General features: G+C 39.2%; 1 protein-coding gene across 4 annotated transcripts in view; it reads left to right on the top strand.

Annotated features, from left to right (window-relative positions):
* The window catches only part of ERCC6 (ERCC excision repair 6, chromatin remodeling factor), an 89,210-nt gene extending 75,631 nt beyond the window's left edge, over positions 1 to 13,579 (top strand). For 3 of the 4 annotated variants that reach the window (XM_017504687.2, XM_017504686.2, XM_037730021.1), the window contains exons 19-21: positions 7,313 to 7,517; positions 8,396 to 8,474; positions 9,605 to 12,386. In XM_017504687.2, coding sequence (XP_017360176.1) covers positions 7,313 to 7,517; positions 8,396 to 8,474; positions 9,605 to 10,024 — 704 coding nt within the window. In that variant the 3' untranslated portion in view covers positions 10,025 to 12,386. Of the gene's footprint in view, positions 1 to 7,312; positions 7,518 to 8,395; positions 8,475 to 9,604 lie in introns of all 4 variants that reach the window. The other variant, XM_017504685.2, reaches the window with a different exon arrangement.
* The last annotated feature ends 1,880 nt before the right edge of the window (positions 13,580 to 15,459 follow it).

Here is a 15,459-nt window from a genome sequence, read left to right as displayed (position 1 = left end):
GTGCTACGTTAATCTCATCTTCCATCCACAGGAGATTAAAGTATCATCATAAGAGAGAGAGACAAGTGTGTGGCTAGTGACAGGCATTCTAGAAGCATGAAAGCTGATAGCTAATGTCAAGGGAGAAAAGTTAGGAGATGTAGACTCAACAATTGCTCAAGACCATGGCTTATAGATAGCCCTGCTTAGTGATCCCTTAGCAGTCACTGTGTTCACAATGTGAAGGCCTTGAGTTACCAGAGATTGCATGTTTATGGCATTCAGTTTAAAAAGGCAGGTTTATGTGTAGCATATTAGAAAGGCTTTTATTTAGCATGGTTAATTTTTTTGTTGATTTCATATTTTGCAGTAATTTCAAACTTAAATATGTTTGAATAATATAAAGAACTCTCCTATATCCTTTATCCAAGTTATGAACATTTTTCAGCTTTTGCTTTACTTTCATACACACACACATCTATGCATACATTTTTGTGGCAGGAATGCCACAGAGGTGATACTGTATCTTACTCAGTGCATCTATCAGAAGACACACGTTGGTTTGACCTATTACAGGTTAATTTTTAAGATCACTGGGTTAAGGTAGAGTCTGCCAGGTTTCTTAGTGCTAACATTAATATTTTTCACTTTGTAATTAATTTGTGCTTTCAAGGAATATACTTTGAGACTGTGTAAATATCCTGTTTCTCATCAAACTTTTATCCACCAGTTTTAACATCCATTGATGATTCTTTCCTCAGTCAGTTATTACTACAGTGGTTGCCAAATGGTGATTAACATTCTATTGTAAGGAAGGTTTTCCTTCTCCCTTATTTATTTATTAATTTGTTTTTAGATGAGTATGGACTAATGGATTCTTTTTTTCCATGACTGTAATCCATTAGTAGGAGTATTGTGATACTCATATTGTCTTAGATTTGCCTCGTGGGTGGGAGCTCCTTCAACCTGGCTTCTTTGTGCCTCTGTTGTGTCCCCACTATTCTTTGGGCACCTCCTTTCTTCTTGGCATACTAATATATGCCGAGCTCAATTTGTATTCTGTGCCAGCCCTGGAATCAGCCATTTCTTTAGGAATCCCTGGAGAATGGAATTTAGGAACTAGGATCTGGATTCTCAGAGTGTTCATTGCTACTGGTACGTCACTGCTTTCCTAGCCAGTAGTGTCAGGAAATAGATATGTGTACGTGTATGTGTTTGTTGTGTGCATGTATATACACATACATACATGCATATATATGCACAACAAATTGCACAGATACATCTGTCTCTATGTCTAGAAAAACCATGAGTTTGGCTTCCAGCAAAGGGAGATTAACATTTGCCCTTCCATGTGAAACAATGAAAACATTGACAGAACATACAAAGCAATGGTTTTCAGGCACCAAGGCACCAAAGGGCAGTGATCTCTGAGAGATGGGAAACAAATGAACTGAACTCTCCAGTTGCCCTGCGCTACCGCCTTGAGAGAATTTTCACGCTGTGACAGAAAGAGCAAGAACCCAGATGGAGCCCCAGGTGGACCCTGTGTTGAGAAGACACAGCTGAGCATCAGGGGAGGCCAGGGTGGCTGGTGTTTACATGAAAGAGAGGATAGAGGAGAGAGCTCTGCACAGGGAGAGAACCCCACAGGTCTGCAGAGTCTCCTTTGGCACACTGCTGAATGCTGATCAGCATACTATGCAAGAAAACTACTTAAGGTCAGTGAAAAGGCCTTTCCTCTCTAACTTTTTGGATTAGAGGAAACATGCCTGGTGCTCACCCATGGACAGGGATTGTGCCTGTTCCTGCCAGCTAGACTGGACAAATATTTCAGGGGCATTGGGTATAGTACAGAGTAGGAGGTCTTGCTTCTGTTGCAGGGAATGATCAGCCTTACAGTGAGCACTGCTTCAGCCCCACCTGAATGTTTATAGGAATATACAAATACCCAACATCCAACAGGATGAAATTCACAATGTCTGGCACCCAGTCAAAAGTTACTGGCTGGATGTGGTGGCTCAGCCTGTAATCCCAGTGCTTTGAGAGGTTGAAGTGGGTTGCTTTAGCCTAGGAGTTTGAAATCAGCCTGGGCAACATGGTGAGATCCTATCTCTACAAAAAAATTAAAACAAAATAGCTGGATGTGGTAGCACACACCTGTGGTCCCAGCTACTTGGGAGGCTGAGTTGGGAGGATTGCTTGAGCCTGGGAGGTTGAGGCTGTGGTGAGCTGTGATCATGCCACTGCACTCCAACCTGGGCGGAGAGTGAGACCCCATCTCAAGAAAAACTATGTATAACCCAGTTTTTAAAATGGACAAATAATTTGAACAGACTTCACCAAGAAAGATATGTAGATGGCAAATAAATATATGAAGCTTGTTAATATTATTAGTTATTAGGGAAATGCTAATTAAAACGATAATGAGACAAGACTGACCACACTAAGTGTTGGTAAGTATGTGAAGAAGTTGGGTCTCTCATAGACACCTGGTGGGAATGTATAAGGGCACAATCACTTCCTCTTTTCCTATTTGGATACCCTTTATTTCTTTCTCTTGCCTGATTGCCCTGGCCAAAACTTCCAATACTTTGTTGAATAGGAGTGGTGACAAAGGGCATCCTTGTCTTGTGCCAGTTTTCAAAGGAAATACTTCTAGCTTTGCCCATTCCATATGACACTGGCTGTGGGTTTGTTATAAATAGCTCTTATTATTTTGAGATATGTTCCATCAACACCTAGTTTGTTGAGTTTTTAACATGAAGGGGTGTTGAATTTTATCAAAGGCCTATCCTGCATCTATTGAGATAATCATGTGGTTTTGTCATTGGTTCTGTTTATGTGATGGATTACGTTTATTGATTTGCATATGTTGAACCAGTCTTGCATCCCAGGGATGAAGCCAACTTCATTGTGGTGGATAAGCTTTTTGATATGTTGCTAGATTTGGTTTGCCAGTATTTTATTGAGGACTTTCGCATTGATGCTCCTCAGGGATATTGGCCTGAAATTGTCGTTTTTTGTTGTGTCTCTGCCAGGTTTTGGTATCAGGATGATGCTGGCCTCATAAAATGATTTAGGGAAGAGTCCCTCTTTTTCTATTGTTTGGAATACTTTCAGAAGGAATGGTGCCAGCTCCTCTTTGTACCTCTGGTAATATTCGGCTGTGAATCCATCTGGTCCTGGGCTTTTTTTGGTTGGTAGGCTATTGATTACTGCCTCACTTTCAGAACTTGTTAATTGGTCTATTCAGGAATTCTACTTCTTCCTGGTTTAGTCTTGGGAGGGTGTATGTGTCCAGGAATTTATTCATTTCTTCTAGATTTTCTAGTTTATTTACGTAGAGGTGTTTATAGTATTCTTTGATGGTAGTTCCTATTTCTATGGGATCAGTGGTGATATCCCCTTTATCATTTTTTTATTGTGTCTATTTGATTCTTCTCTCTTTTCTTTATTAGTCTGGCTAGCGGTCTATCTATTTTGTTAATCTTTTCAAAAAACCACCTCCTGGATTCATCGATTTTTGAAGAGTTTTTCATGTCTCTATCTTTTTCAGTTCTGCTCTGATCTTAGTTATTTCTTGTTTTCTGCTAGCTTTTGAATTTATTTGCTCTTGCTTCTCTAGTTCTTTTAATTGTGATGTTAGAGTGTCGATTTTAGATCTTTTTCACTTTCTCCTATGGGCATTTAGTGCTATAAATTTCCCTCTAAATACTGCTTTAGCTGTGTCCCACAAATTCTGGTACATTGTGTGTTTGTTCTCATTGGTTTCAAATAACTTATATATTTCTGCCTTAATTTGATTATTTACCCAATAGTCATTCAGGAGCAGGTTATTTTCCATGCAGTTGTGCAGTTTTGCGTGAGTTTCTTAATGCTGAGTTCTAATTTGATTGCATCTGTGGTCCAAGAAACTGTTATGATTTCTGTTTTTTTGCATTTGCTGAGGAATGTTTTACTTCCAATTATGTGCTCAATTTTAGAATAAGTGTGATGTGGTGCTGAGAAGAATGTATATTCTGTTGATTTGGGGAGAAGAGTTCTTTAGATGTCTATTAGGTCTGCTTGGTCCAGAGCTGAGTTCAAGTGCTGAATATCCTCGTTAATTTTCTGTCTTGTTGAATTGTCTAATATTGATAGTGGGTGTTAAAAGTCTCTCACGATGATTGTGTGGGAGTCTCAGTCTCTTTGTAAGTCTCTAAGAACTTGCTTCATGAATCTAGTGCTATAAATTTCCCTCTAAATATTGCTTTAGCTGTGTCCCACAGATTCTGGTACATTGTGTGTTTATTCTCATTGGTTTCAAATAACATATATTTCTGCCCTATGAATCTGGGTGCTCCTGTATTGGATGTGTCCACATATATGTGTATATATATATATATATATATATGAAGAAACTTTATATATATTATATATATATATATATATATATATATATATATATATGTATATGTATAAAGTTTCTTCATAGTGTTGATGGTCTTTACAATTTGGTATGTTTTTGCAGTGGCCGGTACTGGTTTTTCCATTCCATATTCAGTTCTTCCTTCAGGAGCTCTTATAAGACAGGCCTGGTGGTGACAAAATCTCTCAGCATTTGCTTGTCTGTAAAGGATTTTATTTCTCCTTCACTTATAAAGCTTAGTTTGGCTGGATATAAATTCTGGGTTGAAAATTCTTTTCTTTAAGAATGAATTTGAATATTGGCCCCCTCTCTCTTTTGGCTTATAGGGTTTCTGCAGAGAGATCTGCTGTTAGTCTGATGGGTTTCCTTTTGTGGGTAACCTGACCTTTTCTCTGGCTGCCCTTAACATTTTTAACTTTATTTCAACCTGGCGATTATATGTCTTGGGCTTGCTGTTCTCAAGGAGTATTTTTGTGGTATTCTCTGTATTTCCTGAATTTGAATGTTGGCCTGCCTTGCTAGATTGGGGAAGTTCTCCTGGATAATATCCTGAAGGGTGTTTTCTAACTTGGCTCCATTCTCCCTGTCACTTTCAGGTACATCAATCAAAAATAGGTTTGGTCTTTTCACATAGTCCCATATTTCTTGGAGGCTTTGTTCATTCCTTTTCACTCTTTTTTTCTGTAATCTTGTCTCCATGCTTTATTTCATTAAGTTTGTCTTCAGTCTCTGATAGCCTTTCTTACGCTTGATCGATTCGGCTATTGATAGTTGTGTATGCTTCACAAAGTTCTCGTGCTGTGTTTTTCAGCTCCATCAGGTCATTTATGTTATTTGCTAAACTGGTTATTCTAGTTAGCAATTCCTCTACCTTTTTTCAAGATTCTTAGCTTTCTTTCATTGGGTTAGAATATGTTCCTTTAGCTCAGGGGTGTTTGTTATTACCCACCTTCTGAAGCCTACTTCTGTCAATTCATCAAACTCATTCTCCATCCAGCTTTGTTCCCTTGCTGGTAATGAGTTGTAATCCTTTGGAAGAGAAGAGGTGTTCTGGATTTTGGAATTTTCAGCCTTTTTGCACTGTTTTTTTCCTAATCTTTGTGGATTTATCTACCTTTGATCTTTAATGTTGGTGACTTTCAGATGGGGTTTCTGTGCGGATATCCTTTTTGTTGATGTTGACGCTATTACATTCTGTTTGCTAGTTTTCCTTCTAACAGTCAGGCCCCTTTGCTGCAGGTCTATTGCAGTTTGCTGGAGTTTCACTCCAGACCCTGTTTGCCTGGGTATCACCAGTGGAGGCTACAGAACAGCAAAGATTGCTGCCTGTTCCTTCCTCCGGAAGCTTTGTCTCAGAGGGGCACCTGCCAGATGCCAGCTGGAGCTCTCCTGTATGAGGTGTCTGTCAACTTCTGCTGAGAGGTGTTTCCCCATCAGGAGGCATGGGGTCAGGGACCCACTTGAGGAGGCAGTCTCCCTTAGCAGAACTCAAGCTCTGTGCTGGGAGATCTGCTGCTCTCTTCAGAGCTGGCAGGCAGGAACATTTATGTCTGCTGAAGTTGCGCTCACAGCCACTCCTTCCCCCAGGTGCTCTGTCCCAGGGAGATGGCAGTTTTATCTAGAAGCCCCTGACTGGGGCTGCTGCTTTTCTTTCACAGATTCCCTGCCCAGAGAGGAGGAATCTAGAGAGGCAGTCTAGCTACAGTGGCTTGAGCTGTGGTGGGCTTCACCCAGTTCGAATTTCCCTGCAGCTTTGTAGACACAGTGTGGGGAAAACTGCCTACTCAAGCCTCAAGCCTCAGTCATGGCAGATACCCCTCCTCCCACCAACCTTGAGCATTCCAGGTTGACCTCAGACTGCTCTGCTGGCAGCGAGAATTTCAAGCCAGTGGTTCTTAGCTTGCTGGACTCCATGGGGATGGTATCTGCTGAGCAAGACCAGTTGATTCCCTGGCTTCAGTCTCCTTTCCAAGGGAGTGAATGGTTCTGCCTCGCTGGCATTCCAGGTGCCACTGGGATATGAAGAAAAACTCTTGTAGCTAGCTCAGTGTCTGCCCAAATGGCCGCCAAATTTGTGCTTGAAACCCATGGCCCTGGTAGGGTAGGCACCTGAAGTAATCTCCTGGTCTGCGGGTTGTGGAGATGATGGGAAAAGCATAGTATCTGGGCCGGAATGTGCTGTTCCTCATGGCACAGTTGCTCAGGGCTTCCCTTGGCTAGGGGAGGGAGTTCCCCAACCCCTTGTACTTCCCGGGTGAGGCAACGCCCCACCTTGCTTTAGCTCGCCCTCCATGGGCTGCACCCACTGTCTAACCAGTCCCAAGGAGATGAGCCAGATACCTCAATTAGAAATGCAGAAATCACCCTCTTTCTGTGTTAATCACAGTGGAAGCTGCAGACCTGAGCTGTTCCTATTTGGCCATCTTGCTCGAGACTAATTCAAGTATTTGTTTATTATCTTTTTTCATTTTATTGATTTAAGTATTCAAGGGTATGAATTGTCTACTTGTTACTGCATTAAATATATCCCAATGATTCTGATAATGCATTGTTTTCATGATTTTTATTTTTAGAAATTATATAATTCTGATTTATATTTTTCCTTCATGAAAAGTTTATTAGTGGAAGGTTTTCACTTCCCTTCTAGGTAGCAGGAAGGAGATTAAATGTTAAAGTTGTGATTAAAGTGTTATGCTTCAATTATTATAAAAACAGAGACAATGAAAATACCTCATATGGTAGTGGTGACACTGTGAATAGAAATGGCATTTGTGAGGTTCATAAGTCATAATAGCCACTCAGTAAATAGCAACTAGAAGTATTTATTGTTTTTTGTCTATTGCAACACTATACTTATATAGAGGAGAAAAGTGTCTTTCTTGCGTACAAAGTGAAATATCACTGTGCTATTTCCTTTCTTGCTAGTTGGCGTGCACAGTGTCATGAAGCATGATGCCATCATGGATGGAGCCAGCCCAGATTTCGTGCTGGTGGAGGCAGAAGCCAACCGAGTGGCTCAGGACGCCTTGAAAGCACTGAGGCTCTCTCGTCAGCGGTGTCTGGGAGCAGTGTCTGGTGTTCCCACCTGGACTGGCCACAGGGGGATTTCTGGTGCACCAGCAGGAACAAAGTAAGAGATTGCTGCGTGCCATGCTTGTAAGGAGGCCAAACAACTAAGGCTAGAAATAAAATTAGGGCAGGTGTAGAAGACTTATTCCCTTCAGGAATAGAAAGTCCCTCAGGGAGGGACTATGGCAGCCAATCTGGGTGACTTGGAGAAACACTATTATAACTTTGCCTTCCTCCTTGCTTTCATCCCTTGTTTTCCAAAATGGTTTCAGGGGAAGAAGTGATTGTTTTTTTTTTTTTGAGAGATGGTGTTGATAAAAATAGTAAGAGATACAGAATAATGATTAAACTTTAATGAGACAATTAGCCAGTTTACAACACACAGTAATTACTTTGCTATTCAGTATGCTCTTTTAGAATGATTTTCCTACCTGGAATTGAAGGTGATTCCCATCATCTTTTGAACAAAGATAATGAGTTGTTTTCATTCTGAGATGCAGCAGTTACTTTCTTCTCTTTTCTTTTTTTGGACATGGAGTCTCGCTCTGTTGCCCAGGCTAGAGTGCAGTGGTGTGATCTCAGCTCACTATAGCTTTCGCCTCCCAAGTAGCTGGGATTACAGGCACTCGCCACCATGCCAGGCTAATTTTTGTGTTTTTAATAGAGAAGAGATTTCACTATGTTGATCAGGCTGGTCTCAAGCTCCTGACCTTGAGTGATCTGCCTGCCTCGGCCTCCCAAAGTGCTGGGACCAGCAGTTACTTTCTAGGAGAGTGGAGTGGAAGAATCAGGGTGATAGAGCAGAAATGGCGTGGCTGTGAAAGCATAACCATGCAGTTGGAAATGTTTCCAGGAAGAGGTTCATTGTTGAAAGAGTATTTTGATCTCTAAGTCTCAAAAGCAAACATTTAATCTGTTGTGATTCTTTTCCTTCTTTAGGAGTAGATTTGGTAAGAAAAGGAATTCTAACTTCTCTGTGCAGCATCCTTCATCAAAATCTCCAGCAGAGAAATGCCAGGTAATATGATAACCTTTCTGCTTTTCAGGGTGAGACCTGCTTGATTGGATGCTGTGAAAATTTCAGCTGATTCTGAATATGAAGAAAATAGTTATCTCTGATTTAATGACACCTGATATTTGTGTTGTGCTCTGATTTACAATGCACATTCACTTGAATCTAAGAGGACCCGCTGATTTCCTAGACAAAGTCCTTAACCCAAATTCCGTAGCAGCATTTCTGTTTTGCCATTAGAAGGTTAACACAGGGATAGGTATGTTGCTGCCGAGACAGCTTGCCTTGTCTAGAGGGGAAGTGCCAGCTCCAGAGACCACAAGCCTCTGAAATGAAGGTCCAGAAACTGCCTTGAATGTTGCTGTCTGTAACTCACGAGCTGCTAGAGCAGAGTGCCTGTCTTTCTCTGTTCAAGAACACCCTACATGCCTTGAGTGCTTCAGGGGATAAGACTAGTCCAGACTTCATCATTCAGTGGAAGTCTTTCTGGTCTTTCTAATTAAGGATTATGTTAAAACTCCCAGATTCAGACTCCAATTTTAAGTTAATATGAACATGTTTAGGAGTAAGTACCTTTTTGACTTCCCGTGTTCTCTGCTTTTAGCAGTAGGGATTTGAGAATTAGATTCATGTTGTTGATTTTTAAGGAAACTTGGATTAGATGTAAGGTAGGAAAGAGTAAGAAGACTTAAACGTGAAGAAAAAGATGTATAGCTATGATATTGTTCCTTATCCACAGTGTACAGGTCAGGGGCCATTTGAGAGGAAGAATAGGAAAAGCCCACAGGCACTGAAAACAGTCCTGGGCCTCCTAGATACAGATTTCCCTAGAACCGTGCCTGGAAGCCACGACTCTGCCTTCCCTTCCACCACCATGCAGTGGCGGTTAAGGGAATGGCTTTGTTGCCCTCCCTTTAATTAATTTATGTTTTTAGAAAATAGTCTGTAACAGTGGTAGGATTTAGATACCAGACTCTCCTCCATTTCGTTTTCATTAGGTGGAGTCTCAGTCTTACCTGGTCAACCTTACCACCCTGGCATGTGTATTGTCTTGAGACCCCTCATAGCCTTTGGGGAAGGAAGTGGGGCATAAACTAGAAATTAAATATATCAATACAGTGGTCATCTTTTTCCAGGATGGCGTCATGAAAAAGGAGGGAAAAGATAATGTCCCTGGGCATTTTAGTGGAAGAGCAGAAGATGCAGAGTCTTCATCTGGGGCCCTCGCTTCGTCCTCACTTTTGGCTAAAATGAGAGCTAGAAACCACCTGATTCTGCCAGAACGTTTAGAAAGTGAAAGCGGGCACCTGCAGGAAGCTTCTGTGTCACTGCCCACCACAGAACACGATGACCTTCTGGTGGAGATGAGAAACTTCATTGCTTTCCAGGCCCACACTGATGGCCAGGCCAGCACTAGGGAGATACTGCAGGAGTTCGAATCCAAGTTATCTGCATCACAGTCTTGTGTCTTCCGAGAACTATTGAGAAATCTGTGCACTTTTCATAGAACTTCTGGTGGTGAAGGAATTTGGAAACTCAAGCCAGAATACTGCTAAACAACACTGCTTCCTAAACTTTCAAGTCACTTTTTCTAACAGCATTTCTGATTATTATTATTAATAATCATGCTTGACGGAAGTTAGCTGCACTTGATGTTTGTTTGCATGACGTCTACCTCAGAATTAAAACTTTAAGGAAGAAGAAACTCTTCTCTGAAAGTTGAAAGTTTTAATAATGCTAACTAAAGGAGAAAATACTTGGATTAATTTTTTTTTTGGCATTCTGAATTATGTTATAAAATCAGGGACCTTACAGTTATTCCTTTGAGCATATTTGTTCCTTTACCCAAAAAATGTGAGGGAGCATAATTACAAGTTTGCAGAACAGAAATCTCAGTAATTTTTTTTTATTGGTGCTAAAAACAGGTCTTACATTCGGTCAAACCTGTTCAGTAAATTAGTTCATCAATGTCTGATAACAGCATTATTTTGATGCATAACCTTTAGATGTTTAAACGTATCATTTGCCACCCAAAAAGGTCAGGTTTGTTATCTGTTGTTTGTTAATTATATTAATTGTCTTGAAAAGATCCTCTTTTCAAGGTACTGATAAATTGGTGGGTATTTTTATTAGTAAAGCATGAAATAGCATGATAATAAATGATGAGACATGTATTTGTGGAAAGTTGTAGGGTATTCAGCTTATCCTGGCTTTCCTTTAAGCAAAGGTCAACTTTTTCCTTCCTAGGCACAAAATGTGTTATCATAAAAAAAATCAATTAAAGCCAAAAATAAGTACATAAAAACCACACATGTGCATGCACACAAACATCACTGCAGCCCACAGCAGACACAGCCATCATTACCATGAAGTGACACCACTCCAGGCCTCTTTGTCTGCAGGCTAGCAGCCTGTCTTCTCCCCAGTTGCCTTCATTGTGCGCCTGCCTTTGCATTCCCTGCAACGGCTTTCCTGTTTCTGTGGTTTGGTTTCCAGCCACGGCTGTTTGTTTCTCCCTACTGTTTATGTGTTTATGGTTCTGTGATGGTGTTGCTTTGATCCTCAGTTGATTTTCTTACCCTTGTTTTTCTTGTTTGCTTCTCACTATGATTTTATCATCTCATCTTTGAAGTGTTGTTTTCTGAAATGCATTGTATTTCTGGAATTTCTTCTGTAACTGCCTCAGTGCAGTTTGTTTCTTGGGCTTGTGTTCTCTGGCCTGCTCTTTTTCCTCTCTCTTGTTTTTCTGTAGTATGTCTGCCCCTCCTACCCTGCTGTTTCTTTATATCTCACTTATGCTTAATGTGGACAGCTGTGTCCAGATCTGTCCGCTCATCCCTGTGACTCAGAGAGGAGGGGTCTGGACATGGGGAGCCTCACCAGACTGCATGAGAAGACATGGGTTTTGCTTTCTCTGCTCTAATACTTTGCGTAAGCAAAGAATCTTTCTTACAGATGTCCTACATGATTCCCACCAGGATTTTCTAGTTTTTTTTTTTTTTTAAATTATTATAGTTTATTTCTTTTGTTTTTAGTTTGGTTTATATGCAACGAGAGAAGATGATTACATTATTTTTGTCACTTTGCCATCATTGTTTAGAGGTCATAGAAAGAATTTTTAAACAGGCTGGTAAGTCGTAAACTTGAGTACTTGGCTTAGAAGGAAGTCAAAACTCCTTCCTTTTATACTAAGTGGTTTGTTTCTGGGGAGCTCTTAATTTCTATTTTCGTAATCATTAGCCTTTAAGGAAATTGTGTCTTCCTTGTTCTCGGGGTGACATACTGACCTTGTTCACTCATGTGAAGCATTTGGGCATCATATTTATACTGTCTGAAGCATAAACTGTGTTGAGCTAGACAGGGTATAGCCTTCTCTTCAAGAAGCAGATGCTGTCAACAGCTGTAATGCAGCAAGACCAAGATGGTCCTTGTTCCAGTTCTTGTCTCGGTTCTGCTACCGATGTACCGTGACCTTGGGTAGGTGGTGTCTCAGTGTGGAGATCTGTACACATTGCCATTGTGCCTCCCAGGTGGAGGGACTTGGAGAACAATGCTCTTAGTAGAATGGCTTTAGTGATACAGATTAATTTATTCATTTAGATAAAAATCTAATTTTCGGAACTTTAAAAGCTTTGTACATTGTAGACAGATTTAATGTGTGTAACATGTTTTATCAGCACAGATAAAGGATTTTAAAATTTTGTCAAAAATTAAATATGTTAATACCATCACTATTAAAAATGTTCAAGCAATACTCTGCCTCTCCACCCCCACACTGTCTTGCTCTTGTTCCACAGTTAAGTACAGCCATGTTTGGTGTTTACTCTTTATGCATTTACAGAATCATGTGACACAGACTGCTGCTATAATTTCATTTTCTCATTCTTCCTTTACTAATAAAATTTCTGAGAGTTTTAACTGGACGTCTGGCTGCTCAGCTTAAGACCATACTTCTCAGCCTCCTTTACAGTTAATTGCGGCCACATGACCAAGTTTTAAACTTGCCAGTTGGCCCCTTAAATAAAGAAGCAAGGTATGCACTCTCCTTGACATTCCGCTTTCTTGCTGTCTGGGAGGCCAGTGGGAGCTTCAATAGTGACCTGGCATCTCAAGAGATGGAAGTCATGTGTTGAGGAAGGAGAAGTTGGCTTGCCAGTCTTGAACTGTTATCCTTTGACCTGTTATTTAAGAGTAAAATAAAATACTGACTTGCTTAAACTACTGTCTTTTGAAGTCTGTCTGTTACAGCAACTAGTTTGCTTTATAGATGTAATTGATATTAATGGGGTTATAACATTCTTATTTTGCAACTAACTTTTCATTTAATATTATATGCAAGACATTTTTATTCCTGTAAGTATAGCTCTGCCTGCATAGAATTGTTGGATTAATGATGTAGATTTTAAATGTCAGTGGATGTGGCAGAATTGCTTCCTTCAATTAACCATCCACAAAAGGATCCATTCCTCCAACCCTTGACCACAGTAAGTGGTATCAGTATTGGTAGGTTGTTTTGTTTTGTTTTAACCAATCTCATGATTGAAAATATCTTGTTTTCACTTGAATTTCCCTGATTACTTATAAAATCAAATATTTCCATATTTATTGGCCGTTTGTAGATCTCTACCATACATTGCCTATTTGTGTTATACTTGCCTAGTTTTCCTGTGGGTTTTTTATCTTTTAGGATTGCTCCCCTAAACAAAAACAAAAAGGCAGTTATTCCCGTGATCAACAAATACTCTTTTCTCCACCAGTTTGAAATGTCAGCTTTCAACCTATCACATGCTAAGTTATTTCTGACCAGTTAATCCAGGTGTTTTTTCTACCAACCACAGTCTTCACACTGTCATTTGGTGCTTTGCATTGTTTTGCTATTCATGGGCAAGCTCCCTTTCCTTTCTCCCCCTCTTCAGTGTCTAATTCTTTTGTGTTTTCTGTTCCAGCTGAATCAAGAATTAATTTATTAAATTCCAGTAAAATTGTTGTGTTCTTTTGATTAGGATTGCATTTGTTTACACATTAATTTGAGAATAATAGACTTCTTTATAATTAATATAATGTTTCCCATTAGTATTGTGATAGGCCTTATTTAAAGTCTTTTATATTCTGGATGAAATTTTCATAACTTTCTTCATAAATGTCTTGCACATTGCATAATAGTCTTATTCCTAGGTGTTTTTATAGATTTTTAGTTTTGGTTGTGAATCTTTAACTTTTATATAAAAATAGGGAGAATTAGCATATTTATGTGTGTCTACTTTGTGATGTTTATCATATGGAAATTTTAAAATATAGTAAATTCAGTCTTTCCATTTTTTTTTGTATCCTTATTTAAGAACCATTCCCTACCTAAGGTCATGAATACATTCTCATAAACTTAATCCCATGTAAATAGCTAGCACCTTTAAAAAATATTTTATTAATTTCCTCCTGATGTATAAGGCCACCTTTACCAATTTTCATATAATTTATCGGAATTTTTCTTGGCTCTGCATTCTGTTAAATTGGTCCATTTATCTAACTTTGCTAGTAACCCACTGTTTTATCATTGTAATGTCACAGTTGGTTATCACAAGTGGTAAAATGATTATCCTCAAAATCTTTTCTGGTATATATTGATATAATTGTATAGCTTTTCTTAGTGTAGTAAAGTACACAGTTAAGTTTTCTAACATTGAAATATCCTTTAGACTTTCACTTCCAGAATAGCAATGTGAAGGGCCCTGTGGATCCACTATCCTAGGAATTAGCTATAACTGGTGAAAATTGTAACAAAAAATAAACATCTCCTTCTTATACTGAGACACACACACACTTAATGTCTCCCAAAATTGTCCTAAAAGCATGTAGAATAAAGTAACACTTATTCAAGAAAATCCAAATCTTGGTAAGAACAGTGAATCTGACACTTCAGCCATAATACATGCCCTCTCTCTCCCATTTCAGTGGGTGGAGCCAAGAAGATAGAACTCCCTCTCCCGCAGCTCCCTGTTCAGGGGTATGGAATGTCACAGGGATGGCCAAGATACCAGCATTTCTTAATGCCCTCCAGTTCCAAGTGGCAAGAGCTAAATTCATGAAGTTAAAAAGTATAATAACAAAAAATGCACTAAAGGGGCTCAATAGTAGATTTGAACTGGCAGAAGAAATTGTCAGCCAACTGGCAGATAGAGTAAGAGAGATATGCTATCTAAAGAACAGAGAGAAAAAAGAATGAAAAATGAGCAAAACCTCAGAGACGTATGAAGCACCATTAAGACCATTAAGTGTGCATGTAATGGGAGTACAAGAAAGGCAGAAGAAAAAGAAAAAAATATTTAAAGATATAATGACTGAAAACTCTCCAAGTTGATTGGAAAACATCTAGGAAGCTTAGTGAACTCTCAGCATGATAAATGCAGAGGGATTCACAGACACATCATTGTAAAAAATGCTGAAATTAAATATGAGAAAACCTTGAAAGTAGTGAGTGAAAAAAGATACATCATTTAGGGAACAAAATTAACACCTGACATCTCAGAAGAAATAATACAGGCCAAAAGGTAGATATAACAGTCAAAGTGCTCAAAGAAAAAAAAACTGTCAACCAAGAATTCTATATTCAGAAATATATTACTCAAAAATGAAAGTGAAATACTTTTCCCAGATAAACAAAAACAGAAAAATTGTTGTTAATAGACCTGTCTAATAAGAAGTATTAAAGGAAGTTCTTTAGGCTGAAAGCAGGTAATGTTAGATAGTAATTCATGTCCACACAGAGAGCACCAGTGAAAGCAATTTTATGATTATAAAAGTCACATAAATGTATAAATGCACATTTTTCTTCTCAAAACTGATTCAAAATGCAACTATATCAAATAGTATGTATATAATGTATTGTTGGGCTATAACATACAGCAGTGTCATATATGTGTAACATTTGTCAAAACAGCACAAAGGAGGTGGCTGGGAATAAAGCTGTAATAGACTAATGAAATGATGGCAGATT

This window comes from Cebus imitator, unplaced genomic scaffold, assembly GCF_001604975.1.
Source record: "Cebus imitator isolate Cc_AM_T3 unplaced genomic scaffold, Cebus_imitator-1.0 Scaffold326, whole genome shotgun sequence".
NCBI classification, from domain to species: domain Eukaryota; kingdom Metazoa; phylum Chordata; class Mammalia; order Primates; family Cebidae; genus Cebus; species Cebus imitator.
Note: the sequence above shows the minus strand (reverse complement) of the source record. Positions and strands in the feature narration are given on the sequence as shown.